Source organism: Aythya ferina (assembly GCF_964211825.1).
Source record: "Aythya ferina genome assembly, chromosome: 2".
Classification (NCBI taxonomy): domain Eukaryota; kingdom Metazoa; phylum Chordata; class Aves; order Anseriformes; family Anatidae; genus Aythya; species Aythya ferina.
In genome coordinates this window covers 53056323-53070739 of record NC_140297.1, presented here as the reverse complement: position 1 = coordinate 53070739, position 14417 = coordinate 53056323, and the positions used below count along the sequence as shown (strand labels likewise).

Here is a 14417-nt window from a genome sequence, read left to right as displayed (position 1 = left end):
CTCTCAGACCCCTGCTCATGGGTGCAGGGCATGCGTGGCTTGGGGTTTTCTGGGGTCTTTTTTAATTTTCCCAGTTAAGGCAATCTGTTAGCAACACACAGGAGAAACACTTCATTTCTCCGTGATTTATTTTGTGTGACAGAGTAACCTGCAGAGGGCAGCTTTACTCTTGCATCGCAGTCCTCAGCCGCTTGCTTTGTGTCCTCAGCACCGCACGGAGCACTGCCGGTTTCTTTCTTTCCTGCGAGAGAAAACAACAATTTATGTCGTGTGATTTTTCTCCGTTTCTTTTGCTCTAGCCTGTTTGTGACAGAGGAAGTCAGCCAATCTACTGTAATCTATCTGGCTAAATAACACGCAGTTCATTTGCATGGCATGTGATTACAAGGTTCTAGAAGACACTAATTAGGAAGAAAATCTGGGGAGAGAATAGGGATTAGAAAGTATCCATCAGTCAGATGCCTGTCAGCCGGCAGAATAATAATAATTAATCATAATTAACAATACGTTCTGTGTCAGCGACGCATCTTATCTGAGGACTCTGCAAGCATTTTGTGTTTAATCTGTGCAGCTCCTTCTGAGGGGAATAGACACGATAAAATATTTAGAACTAAATTTGCAAATGGCATTTCAGAAATGAGGCCCGCAGGGCAGATGTGTACAAGCACCAAAATAAAGTGCCTGATTTTCAAATGCGCTGAGCATTCGCAGCCCCCTGAGTTTGTGTGTTAGCATCAGCTCAGATGTCTTTTAACACAGGCAACGTGAGTACTGCCTGTTGTTGTGTTTTTGGTTTTTTTGTGAAGGACAGCAACAGTCCATGTGATAGCCAGGATGCTCTGGGAAATGCAAGTCTGACACTGTGGACATGACTGGATTTACTTTTCAGCTGTGCTGTTAGCATGCAGTCTGCCAGGGAAGAGTCTGATCACACACACAGGGCCAGGTTCTCATGCATGAGCGGTGCATGGACTGGGGATGTGCACGGCCAAGCAGGCCACAGGTCAGCTCACCTGCAAACAGCCCAGTTCCAGCTCCTCTTGAGCACGGTGTGAATGCTCTGAATACATCTGGGAGACTGCCAGCAGTGATGAAAAATGTGCTGTTTGCAGGACTGGCTATACATGCCAAAACAGCTCTCAAATCATTGCACAGACATTGTCCAAAGCACTAAGAAGCTTTTCTGGTAAACAAAATACCAAGTGGCCTGAGAAGTCAGGCTTCTGAGTCATAACCAAAACAACAGAGAAGAGAAAAAAATGCCAGCAGTTTTGTGAAATATCTTTTGTTTTATATCTGCACATTTTTGCAACGTTTTCCTCCTCAGATAGGATCTCAGGATGTGCAATGCTAATTTTAATAGGATCAGGAAAAACAAAACAATCCAGATCTTTGAGCTCACATATCCAATGCCCTGCTGCCATGTTTCCCCCACACAGCCAATTTCTGTCGTTTTCATTCTCAGCAACCCTGAAATCAGAAGTGTTACACCCTTGAAGTTCAGCCCGCCCATAGATGCTCACTGGAGAGATACGTGCCTTTCCAGCTGAAAAGAAAAGTGTTTGTTTTGTCCGACTAATAGCATGGTTAGTCATTTAATTAGATGCTACCCCACTCCCTGCAGACGTAGCAAATTTCTTTATTTATTTATTTTTGCTAACACAGGTTAATTGAGTAAAGGTAAATAAATGTGTGCCACAAATTGCTCTCCCCAGCTCCCAGGGTACATAGCCTTTCTTAGTCTAGGTTCAACATTTTATTTTTCTTCTTCTTTTTTTTTTTTTTTTTTTTTTTTTTTTCTTTTCCCTTTCACAATCATAACAAAGAACTGGTGTACTGTGTAGGGAGGGAAGCCTAAATTCTGCCACATGATCTCCCAAGTCGGTAGCACAATGGTAGAAATACTGCAAATGCTGTGACAAATGCAGATTAGTTAGAAAATCCCTCTTTAGAATTAAGTATGGAAAGAGAAAATACATCCAGTGTTGGAGCTTTAGTAATACTTGAGATCAAAAATTCCTCTCTCTCTTCTATGCCAGTTCTCAAATTTTCTATTTCTGCTATGCTGCAGTGCTTTTGAGACAGAATAACTTAAACCTCTAGAAAATAATGGATATAGGGCAAAAGGCTAGAGGTTCTGGCAGTGGACCAGGCACTAGATTATAGATCCATAATAGAGTCTCAGAGCTACCACAACTTTGTAAGCAAAAGGGGAAGCTCCATAACCCTCCTACCTATTATTTTGAGTAGCCTGGGAATACAGGCACTGTCCTACACTGGTGATAATTTGATCTCTAAAGTCAATAATAATCACAGCTATAGGGCCCAGTGCATTTCCTTTTTCTTTAAAGACAAAATTCTGTCATTCCATTCAATGCAACACACCAGAAATCTGTGTAGAGATTTGGATGTGTGGCTGCACAGGTTTCTGGGGATGTTGAGAGCCCACTGTGACGTTTCTCCAATGCTCAGCTGGGGGATGTAGTTTGAGCTCCTGCCGAAATCTTTCACTGAGTGTTTTGCAGAATGGTCTTCTTGTTCCCACAGTTGTTACTGTCTTGTCTGCCCAGAGACACAGTCTCAACACCGTTGTGACTAAGTCCTCTTAAAATGTAGTTACCCACGTGCTTGCAGAGGGCATTATCACTTGGGTCAGGAAGTGAAAGTTCGCCCTTAGGAAAGAGCTTGCCATGATTTTGCAAGGCGCAGCAGTAACCTGGGAATTGACATATCCATTCCTGTTACATTTCCCAGCTCAGCATGATTCATTCTTAAAGAAGCAAATTTAACTGGAGAGGACTGTAACCACCTTGCACTCCCTCACCTCGGGCTAGTACAGTCCAAGGAGAGGTTTGTGCTTTCATGGCACCAGGTACAATGCAGTCCCCATCCCCTCCCCACCCTCTGGGGGTGCTGCACACCCCTGCTCTGCTATAGATGGTGAGGCCAACAAGGATTCTGGCCACAAGGATCCCCTCGCTGGGATCCCACGGAACATATGCAGAATAAGATGTGAGAACAGAGCAATTTTAGTCTGAGTCTGAGTGGGAAGACTGCTCAAGATGAGAGGCAGCTCTCAGAGGAAGGTGCCAGGAAGAATGGCAGTGCTGGTATACACCCCCGTCTATCCCTGTGTGGAATGGGGACAAGAAGAGGAATCCATGAACTTGGGAATGCTAAGGCTTCCCCACTAGACACGTTCAAGGAATGACGCATATAAAAACAATATCCTTTCCCCTCCATATGCCACGAACAATGGCATCAGCAGTTGGCACCTGGCCCCCTTTTATCCAGTTGAGCAATACTTTCCTGTAAGACAGCATTGTATAACGTGTATATTTGACCACGCTGCAGTTTTCTCTTGCTGTTTTCTCCAAAGGTGCTGTGGGGCAGAGTCTTGGCTGTTATAAAACCTGAAGCTCACGCTCCATAAAGCAAAAAGGCTGCAAGTGATTTGGGCCTAGAACCAACAGGTTATGCCATACGGATTAACGTTCAGTCTTGCTGCAGCAGTTTGTGGGCAGAGTATCTCCAAGCAGGAATAAACCATGAAATTCACAGAACATGTTTTCATAATTTACTTGGAATATCCTTTAGCCCACAGTTATCACCAATTAGGAAAACTCTTTTCTCCTGTGATGGACTTCTTTTTTGACCTTTTGTAAGAATCTCCACTTCCTTCTGCCTCAGCTTTCACACAAGGGATACAAATATTCCTTTACCTTGCAGCGATGCTGTGCAGATTAATTAAAGCCCAGCTGCATTTTAGGCTATTGAGATGAGAAGTGCAATGTATGTGTTTACTTTTTAAATTGCATTTGACTACCTTGCTGAAAAAGACATCATCTGGACAACTGCCAGTAAGAGGCAGGAGGGTTTCTCAGTGGGCACGGGAAGCCAGAGCTAAGCATATCTCGTGCACCCTCAAGCCCCCTTCTTCCAGAACTTGCTCGTTACTCACTGCAAGACCTGAATATCTGCAAAGTACCTGCTGTATCTCTCCAGGTTTGATTTTGGCTGAATTTTAGCCAGGGAACAAATTGTGACAGCTGCTGTTCAAGCGCAGTGGGTCTTCTGTTGATGTCAGTAGTTGTATGACAGACAAATTTGGCTTGCTAGCCCACTTTAATGAGTGCATGAGTGTACGCATCTCCTGTGTGTAACCATCGCTGCTAAAGCAGGTCAGGATTCAGTTTAAATTCCTCAGCCTCTGGGGTTCTCTTGTTTCCTATTGAAGAAGCCGGCTCTTCTGCAAAATGTATGTCACCATGGCAGAGGCAGGGGTGCCACCTGCAGATAGAAAGCTGGACTCCACAAAACTGCGTCTGCTGGCAGCTCTTCAGGGAAGCTGCTGAATTTGGGCCCCCCTTTGGTCCAGGTTTGTTCTTTTTGAGCAGCTCTCACTGTTTCTCTGGCTGCTGCACGGGGTAAGATTAATGCAGTTTTTCTTTTAATCCGCCTGTGCAACAACCCCAGATAGTGTGGACAGGGAAAAGCAACTCCACCATGCACAGGACAGCAGCCTCCAAAGTGAATTTTTGGGTACAAAGAATGTGTGGGGTGACTGTGGAAACTGGAATTTTCCTAGATCTAAGAGATTTAAATCTTTTGATAGAAAAGAGACTGTGACCTGCTGCAACAAAGCTGAACAGTTTTTTGGACTGTGTATAAACCCTTGGTTTTGGCGAATAACGGCTGACTGTGAAGCTGGAAACCATGAGCTGTACATGCAGTCTGTAAGCCTTTTGTCATTCTTAATGTTGGTTCAAGTAATCTTTCTTTGACAGCTCATTTGCATCTAAGCTATCCCCAAAGAGTCTGAGAGTTTGGAAATAATAGAGATGACATTTGGGTAAGTGTTTAAAAATGCACAGCAGCAGCATGCTCGGAGGCTTGCATTAACAAGCAGAAATGAATCCTGAAAGTGAGCTGTTAAAAAGGAGTCGGGAATCTGCCTGAATGAAGGAAGCTTCGCTGGGCATCCGATGACCAAGTAGGAAAGAGTTTGTGCCAGAACCCAGGAAGGTAAGTGTTACTCACAAGATGACAGTGCCAGAAAATAAACCAACACCAACGAGGCTTACGGTTAGGATGCAGTACTGAGCACAGCGTACGCCCAACCTCATTGAAGTGCTCCATTGAGAAAATTGCTTGCAAATCAAGCTGAATGGCAATGGAAAAAAAACAAAACAAAAAAAAAAAAAAAAAAAAAAAAAAAACAGGGCAACAGAACGGTTTCAATGAGCCAAAAAAATTATGTGATTTTAAATGTTCCTGTCCTCTAGCACAGGCATGGTGCCAGCAATCTGTTCAAGCAAGCTTTGAGGATTAGGGAGATGCGATTTTGCTGGTTCCCAGGCAGTCGATGTCATGTGCAACTCTGGAGATGTTGCTCAGTACCAGTAGGGTGCATCCTGATAGGAAAAGAGCTGGTGGTGTTGAGTTTGGAAGAAAATCACTTGTGCCAGGATGTGCACATTAAAGCTGAGTAAGAAGAGGTAGCACCATGAAACTGAAACAACACAGAATTGTAGGTTTCAGCAGCATTAAAAATCCTGAATTGGATTTACCACTGGTGTTTCCATGCTGCGCAAATATTTTAATTTTTACTCCTATTGCTATTGTAATAGCTCATAACCACTACAGTTCAGCTGAGGGCCTGGCTTTACAAATGCATAATAAGAGACAGCATTTGCCCGAGAGCTTTTTAGTTCAAATGGGGTGAAATGAATAAACAATTGGAGGAAAGAAAAGAAAAAAAAAAAAAAAAGACAAAAAAAAAAAAAAGAAAAAGAAGAAGCAAGATGAGGAAGGAATTGCCCTGAAGTGAAAAGGACAAATAAGGGCAAAGCCAGCACTTCCAAGTTCAGCAGCAGGCCCACAACAGCCATGCAGAGCTGCTAAGTGGATACAAGCCAAGATTGTATCAAGACCGGTATTTCTTACTAATTTCACAAAGCACAATTGCCCTCATAAAGAAATGTGACTTGTCAGGCTCTCTGAAGAAAGAGGATGGAAGAAGTCAGGGATTTAGCTCTAAAATGAGTATTTTTTGCTGAAATGTCACAAAAATATATTTGTTATCGAAGAAAGCAGATTAAATTCAGGCTATCTATGGATTCATGCTCTTGCTATAAGCACTGGGGCCAGACCCTGCTAGGGGATGCACAGGGATATAGGATTTATTTGGTGTTCGCTACGGCCTCGAATCATGGCTCACTCCTCCCAAACTCCTGCCTGCTGCTGTCTCTTCTATAGAGAACACAGCAGGGACCGCTGAGCATTGGAAATAAGTTTAAAAGGTCATTGATTTCAGCCATTTATCCTTTCCCCTTTTACACATGCTGGATTTTCTGGTCTTAGCTGGATCTTTTTTAGAGCTTTCTTTGTTTTCTGTGGCATAAAAAGTCAGTCTGCAGTATGAGCTCCTTCTGCCCACCAGTGTCATACTCAAGAGCACACAAAATGCCAGAAACACTCATAAAAATTACCTGCGAAGAAAGATCAAAGGCAATGAGCTGGTGTTGACTGTTCTCATTCGTTTCAGTAAGCAGCTGTCATGCTGCAGCGCTCACGCTGAGCTCACGGAGAGCCTGCCCTGTTTCCTTCAGACCTATCACCACAAACACTGCTTGGCTTCCTTTAAACCCAGAGGAAAACCATGAATCATGAGGAGACGATAGTGTCCAGCTGTAGTGTGGCCAAAAGATTATTTTTTTTAACCTGTGTTCCTGCCTGAAAAGCCAACTGGCTTACTCAACTCTAGGTGCAGGTGAAAAGCCAGCAAGCGTGGGTGTCCAGGAGTTTGGGCACAGCAGAACTACAACCCCAAGCAAACATAACAGCACAGAAAAAATCCCCCTGCAAAATCACCTGCTTTTTGTGCAGAAGTCAGTTGCCCGTTAGCAGGCATTTTTACAGGGAATCTAATAAATAACTTAGAAGTGAACAGGCTTTTCGTTGTGGTGAAAAGCATGGAGATTTTGAAAAATTGTCTGCTTCCTCTTACCCCGCAACAAAATCTCAAGAGTTTATTTTGTTAAAAAACTGTCTGTTTTCTCCACTTCCCAATGAGGCACTTTCTCTTTTCTCCAGGTGGGCTGTATGGGGAAATGGCCAGGCGAGGAATCAGCCGCATGGAGTGTGGAAATATGCTGCAACACCTGCCGACTGTTCTGGGGTGGGACAGGGGTGAAAAAGGGATGAAAGATGCAGATGAAATTTTCATTCAAAAGGTGGTTTCTTGATAAGTAAATAAATGTTTTTTAAAACACCGGCAAGGTCAGTAGAAGGAATAAGCGTCTCATTACTGAGAGAATTTGTACAGAGACTCAAAACTCTGAAAGCCAAATGATTTGTCAAATGGAAATATCTTTTGTGCCCACCTACTAAGGACAAAACTACTTTCTGTGATCTTTTTTGTGTCCTGCCCAGCTTTTTATGACACATTTCAGAAATTTTGGGGACATGGTCATGTTGTTGTTGTTTTTTTTGTTGTTTTTGTGTGTGTATGTGTGTTGGAGTGGCAAGCTGCAGAAATACTGCTTTGCAAACCTTGGTTAAGGAATAAGGAGCTAGGGAAACAACTCACTGGATCCTAGACCTGCTGAATAAAGTCTGTTTGACATGGCAGCCCACCACTGAAGAGTACCATATTTCTTGAACCACTTCAGTGTATCACTTTGGGATCACAAAAAAATCTTTAAATGCTTTTTCTTCTTCTCAGTGCACCATTTCCTCTAGATACTGGATGCTTCCAAACAGAAGAAAGCAGGTGACTTGCTTGTTTTGCTGGGCTAATGTGAGAAGCAGGCTGTATCTTTATTTTAGGATAGCAATGGTGAATGTATCTCTTTGGTCCACATCCTCTCTGAGAATGTCCCTGTGCTGCTTGGGAACAGGTAGCTGTGTTGGGGGGGTTGCAAAGGAAAGCAACATCCCATTCCTTTGACTCTTCTTAGCCCTAATCCTAACTCCTAGAGCAAAGACTTCTCACAAACATGCTACAGCCTTAAAACACAATAAAATTCACAAAGTCCATTAATATCAAAAGACTCCAAGAGTCTCTGGAAAGATTCTTGACTGCTTTGTTATTAAGGTTATTTCCCTGCTTTTTCTAGATTTTATTCCTTCAGGTTGCTCCATGGTATTTTCAAATTACTCGTGTCACATATGTTATCTGGGGGAAATAAAGACATCTCCAAAGAGCACAGTCCTTAATCTGAGTCCTTTTATGTTTGCTGTTGTTTCAGATAGGTAAGGTTCAATGATGTGATTTCATACATGGTTAGTACGGATGGTGAGTAACTTGAAATCTCTTATCTGTGGCTACATCTGCAGTTGCATTTTGATTTGGTACAGTAGCCTAATGTTGAAATGAACCCCCAGGTAATTCCCATTTCTAGCACACAGAGCTGGTTTTCAGAGCTGCTTGGCACATGGGAACTAGGCTCCCTTTGAAAGCAACAACACCAGAAGCACTACTCCAGCTGTGCATCAAATTTACCCCAGCTCCTAACAGAGGTACAAGGCTCTGGGCATATGACCTGTCCATCAGACAACTTCAAACTGCATCCCTGGGGATGATCAGATGAGATCTTGAAAGAAAGCTTGTGAATTCAAGCTGTAGATGCTCCTTGTGCAGAAAGCAGAAAGGAAAAATAGCAGCCTAGATTGTCAAATTGAGTCAGACAAATGAGGTCAAACTCAATGGTACAGATGACTGTCTTCCCTGGAGAGATTATTTGGCATGTGTCAGTCTTGCTGACTGACTGATTCCCTTTTTCTATGACATTCAGAAAACAAAGAATAATTTAGGAATTTATTATAAACATGGAAGTGCTGTTAGCACTGTTGTTGATATGTGAGGTGTGGGCTATGAAATCTGGGCTTCACCTCCTAGAGAAGCCAATTATAGTTAGTTCATATGGGATGAACATGAGTTTTGAGCCCAATAACTGTTCGTGTAGCAAGAGTCTGGGTTACTTGGCACCAGCAGGCCCTACCGTGGGTGTAAAGTCATTCCAGATTGCACAAACCTTTAAAATAGCAAATCCTCTGCACATTAGTACCATCCTTCTTCTACCAGTTCTGGCTGGTTTCTCAAGGAAATGTCTTTTGAGGACTTCCAGTGACACCCATCACTTCTTATACAGTCAAAGCATCCAGGTATCTTTCAGGGTAATCTCATTTTCTACCTCTTCTGTTTGTTCTCGTAAGAATGCAAATATGACTTCAAACATTCAGGTCTTATTCTTTTTTCATGAGATGACAATCACCCATGAGGGGGTGGGATGCTGGGCCGTGGTGGGTTGTCTGCTGTGGTCTGTTACTGTAGATAAGATGGCAGATCAAAACCTGCCTGGCCTCCAACCAAAAATCAATGAGCTGATATCCTATCCATGAAAAATGGACTCCAAGAAACGGGCAAGAATATAGCTATGAGTTTTCTGATCAGTTCTAGTTACAGCATTAGATACAGTGAAATGAATATACAGCATGGATAATTTCTATGGTCCTATTTACCTTTCTGCTCTGTGGAAGAATTAAGCTCCTAGAAAATTTTAAGAACGACGTAGTCACCATCCATTGGAAATAATTACAAGGGCAGAGAAACCTGAGATGCAGCATCAAGATTCACCTTTGATTTTTTTTTTCTTCCTTTTTTCCCTCTGCAGTTAGATTTTCTTTACGTGTGCTTTGCTGACATTATTATGTCACATTTTTCTAAGATAACTTTTGTTGTGAATTTTGTAAGGTGTTTTTATCCATTCTTCAAGGCTGGTGATAAGATGAATTACTCAAGGCATCTCTTATTGTTCTGCAGTTCATACTGAGCTCATGATTTAATCATTTGACATGGATACATTCCTTGTACATTGATACACTATTTTTTCTCTATATAAATCAAATGGGAATCAAAATAACAAAACGGGGAAACATACACTGTGAGAGGACTGTAAGACAAGGCAAGAGCAGGCTGCCACTACCAAGTATTACTGATACCTTTATGAAAGAAATCCTCCCTTTCCATCTCAGTGTACAGCTGATTTGAATGTCATTAAGAAGTTCATTGCTTGGTGTTGGAAAAAGCCCTCATTAATTATAAATAAACAATCAGTTCTTGATTTTTGCAATGGTAAGCTTAAAACTAGGGCACAGATAAACCGGCATACGTAAAAGCCTTGGGCTTTTGGCTGAGCTTAGCTGAGACTGAGTTGCTACGGACAGGCAGAGATCTGTAAGTGTTGCATTCAGACCCGTCTCAGTTGGTCAACTCAGACAGTGGAGCTCGTTTCCTAACAGAAGAAAATGGTGTGATTGCTAATTGCCTTGTGACTGACGAGCAAAATTCCATTCTTGGGTTAGGCTTCTCCCGGGAGCCTCTTTACATGTGCTTGGTTGTTTGTGTGAACAGCATCTCTTACATACGGGCAGAAGCACAACAAAAAAAGCAGGGAAAAAAAAATGCAGTGTTTTTCTCCTGCAGGCTTCAAGGAAAGAAAAATTGGGTAGTGCAGCATTGGCATATCCAGGTAAATTTATCATATATGAAAGCAAAAGCTTGCATTCTGACACTGATGTCCAAACTCCAAGGTCCCACCTAACAGTCACGGCGTGTGCTGAGCCTAAGACCAGCAGAGACTCTCCATCAGTGCCCATGGAAAGGACTGGCTTCTTCATATCAGGAGCCCGTGGGTTCTCTCCAGACACACACTGCTGGTGGTGCAGCTGTATCTGCAGAGATGCTGTGGCCGTGGGATCACTGGGTATATATATATATGTATGTATATATATGTATATATATATATTCTTCTTCTTCTTCTTCACAGTGACTGTGGTGATGTTATTTTTTTGGTGATGTTATTAAGCTGAGAGATACATCAAGTGTACAGAGAGACACCAGGTGTTTGTGGGTACATGGGGAGGAAAGCAAGTAAGAGAAAGCAGGAAGCCAGAAGGAGGCAAATCCATGCAGAACATGAAAGCATGAAAGCACTCACAGGAGTACATTGTGCGGCCCTGCAGTGTTTTTGTTTGTTTTTCACCCCAACACAGTATGTGGGAAAATAGGCCTCGTAATGTGCTGAAACACGGGAGGAGTGTGGAGGGCTCCTTGGGGGCCTTTGTGTTCCTTGGGGGACTTTAACTCACTGTGTCTGACTGCCTTTAATTGCTGGGATTGAAGTGATAATCAAAGAAGGGCTAGAAGATGGATCTTGTAGTTTCCTTATGTCCACAGAAGTGAGAAAAATGCCTCAGGCCAAGGTGGTTTCCCCACAGAGATGTTTGCTCAGTTATCTAACAGGTCTTGCAGTTGACAACGCCTGTATTTAACTCCAGCTTCAGCTTCAGAGCAGGGGAAAGCTGTTTGTCAGCTGCCCTCGGACTCTTAGATGTCAGGCTCATCTTTTGGAGCCACTAAGAGGCTGGTGCTGCTGGACACACTGTGCATGAACACCCCTGAAAGCCACCCAGAAGCCACCTCCAGAGCTGCTCCCGATGGTTCCCTGAGCACCAGGGAGCCACCTGGATGGGTGTGAGCCCTCACCCTGCTAGAAGGGGCTTAATCCAAGTAGCAAAACAAGAGCCTGACTCGCAGCCCTTTTTATTTTATTTTTTTCTTTTCTTGCAAAGCCATCTGCTTCTCCGACCTATTTCAGAACATGCAAATTCACAAGTGAGGTGAAATTTCCCATCGGCCAGTAGACTGTGAAATATAATTACTGTGCTAATTTTGAATTCCAAGTGGTCAGCACAGGCCAGGAGTGCTCGCTCAGCAAACATGTTAACACAATTATAATGAATATTAAAAACAGCCACGCTGTGATTTGGCAGTGGCTTTGGGAAATGACAGGTAGCTTTTGGGGGGGTGGGTCAGAAAACAAGACAACGAAATGCCTGAATAAATGTTTCTGTTTCCCAGAACATTGCGCAGATGCATCCTCAGTAAAAACAGTTGAGGGCAAAACGAAATGATACCGAGGGAGTGTGGCATCCAGGCTGCTTACCCAGCAGTGCTCGGAAAATGAGACTGTTATCAAGCCTGTGCTCCCTTGGGAGGTCTCTGCTACCTTGCATGACCTCTGCCAAGTTATGCGCTCGTTCAGCACTGCAGCCTGTCATAGCAGGGCTAACGACACCGAGGCAATAGGATAAATCCATGCGGGATTTATGGCTGTGCAGTGCACAGCAGTTTGAGGTATGCGGTATGCCAATTTGACAGCATCAGTGACAGGGGTGAGACTGTGAATCCGTTTCAACATCTTGGAAATACCCAGCTCATGAGATAATTTTCCCCGATGCTTCACAGCGGAATAGAGGAGTGAGATTTAATGTTACATTTTAATGGAAATCATTTTGCTGATTCCAGTAATACAGCACATCCATCACCTCATACGGCTGATATATATATTTTTTTCCCTTTCAAGGAGCACCTTGGGGATTCATCTAATATTAGAAAATGCGTTTTGACGGTGACAGCAGGTGATGCACTCAGCCAAATTCCGGAGTCAATTGTACCAGCACAGCCTGACCAAAGCAACCGAGAGCAGCAGCCTTGGCTGTCAGCACTGCACGTCTGCCAGAGAAGGATCTGGGAGCAGAACAAGACCTGGGGGTGCTCCTGGGCTGGAAGTGCACGGTGCTGGCACAGTGCAGGTAAGGTGTGGGAGAGGATCGCAGCTGCCCTGCAGGCTGAGAGCAACAATCTGCAGCGTGGATTTATTTTAACAGCCGGCTGGGAACAGCGTGGCTGTGTCACATGGCTGGCATCAGGTGGGAACTTCACGTAAAAGCTGAATTCAAATGCAGAGAGCTGATGCTTTAAACATAAAGCACTTTTTCTCCTCTCTCCAGCACTAACACGTTCTCCAAGCTGGGGCCATTTGAATGAGGCAGGGTAGGAAGAAAAACAACTGCAGCCTAATAAAATACATGTACCTGTATGCATAGATTCATAGGTATAAGCAAGTGCAAGTATTTATACGATTTAGGTGGTACACACATGAGGGATTTGCACAGGCAAGGATTTTTAAGATGGCAAAATGATATATTTTTTCTCAATATAATTCTTAGAATGCTTTGGATGAGGTTTAAAAAAACCTCTGACGATCTGAAACAGACAGGGGACGTGGTAAAATAAATTTTGAGTGATGCAAATTGGCATAGCTATTTGAATTGAGTTCAAGGCAGACATAATAATTGTTCCCACCTGCCTATATTAAAAAGTCTCTGCTATACAAAACCTTCCATGAGCTGCAGCTCTCCTCTCTCCTAAGCAGTTCTCCAAACTTGTTTACTACTTATGGCAAAACAATAGCCAACATTTTGCTGTCATGTTGGGGCACGGGACAAACATCATGACAAACGGATGAAAGAGCACAGGCAAAACAAAAAACGGGGGTCAGCATGTGGATGTCTGACATTATATCTGCCTGGAAATGATTCCAAAAGTCAACATATGCAAGTAGTTAAATGTGGTTTATATTTTCCCTTTGGTCCAGGGCTTTAACTTTCTTAACGGCAAACACTCCCAAACACACCATCTGTTGTTGGAGAGTGAGCAGTTTAATGAGGAGGATCAGATTCTTTCCATTTCACTTATTCCTTGGTGCCCGCTCCATTTTCTAGGCTATTGTTGTCTCCAAGTAATACAAGGTTTTCTTTGTAGCACCAGCGATAAGAGCCATACCCACACACACCAGTGCGCACACAGTCTCTGTAGTCACCTCGCTCTGGCTTTTGCCAATCTGTCAGCAAAGCTACCAAGTGAGGCAGTACTGGTGTCTCTGTGCCCTTCCTCATCTGGCCAATTTTTTCCAAGATTTGGGAACACTGTATGAGACATCTCCCACAGCACATTCCCCACACAGCGCTGATGCAAATCTGGGTCAATCTGTATGTTTGAGATGAAGTTTTGATTATGCCACAGTTGCCATGAAATTGTGCCTCAGACATGCCCTTTTTGCACAGTCCAGCTGGTTTGGCAGCTGTCTGGAAAAATTAGGAATCCAGTTGGCCATAGCAGCATTGAGGGCAATGTGTGGCTTGGTGGGATAAGGAAAACCAAGCTCAGAGAGCAACTGATATCTCATCCCGAGCCTAATTAGTATCCATGTAAAGACTTGCACACTAATGTGAGACTTATGAATCACCTCTTTTAGCCCTGAGCAAGTCTGTTCGTTTTACAGAGAAACAAACACAAGGCAACAAGAAAAGCTAAACCACTCATTACAAGCACTTCTGTTTAAACAGAAAAATCCACATTTGGTAGGAGGGCAGAGCATTTTCCAAAGGATGGAAACCCCAGGGTAGTAATTACCTGATTCTTCAACCTACAAACTGGAGGGAAAGCATGAATGTCAGGAGCAGACAGCCCAGGGGGAAGAACGTCTCAGTATTTAACAAAAACAAAA

The 14417-nt window shown here is 43.3% G+C and overlaps 1 protein-coding gene across 1 annotated transcript in view; it reads left to right on the top strand.

The window, feature by feature from the left end:
* The window catches only part of ATXN1 (ataxin 1), a 265892-nt gene that overhangs the window by 243463 nt on the left and 8012 nt on the right, over positions 1-14417 (top strand). Inside the window, exon 6 of the mRNA XM_084508611.1 lies at positions 12432-12660. Coding sequence (XP_084364737.1) covers positions 12432-12660 — 229 coding nt within the window. The remainder of the gene's footprint in view (positions 1-12431; positions 12661-14417) is intronic.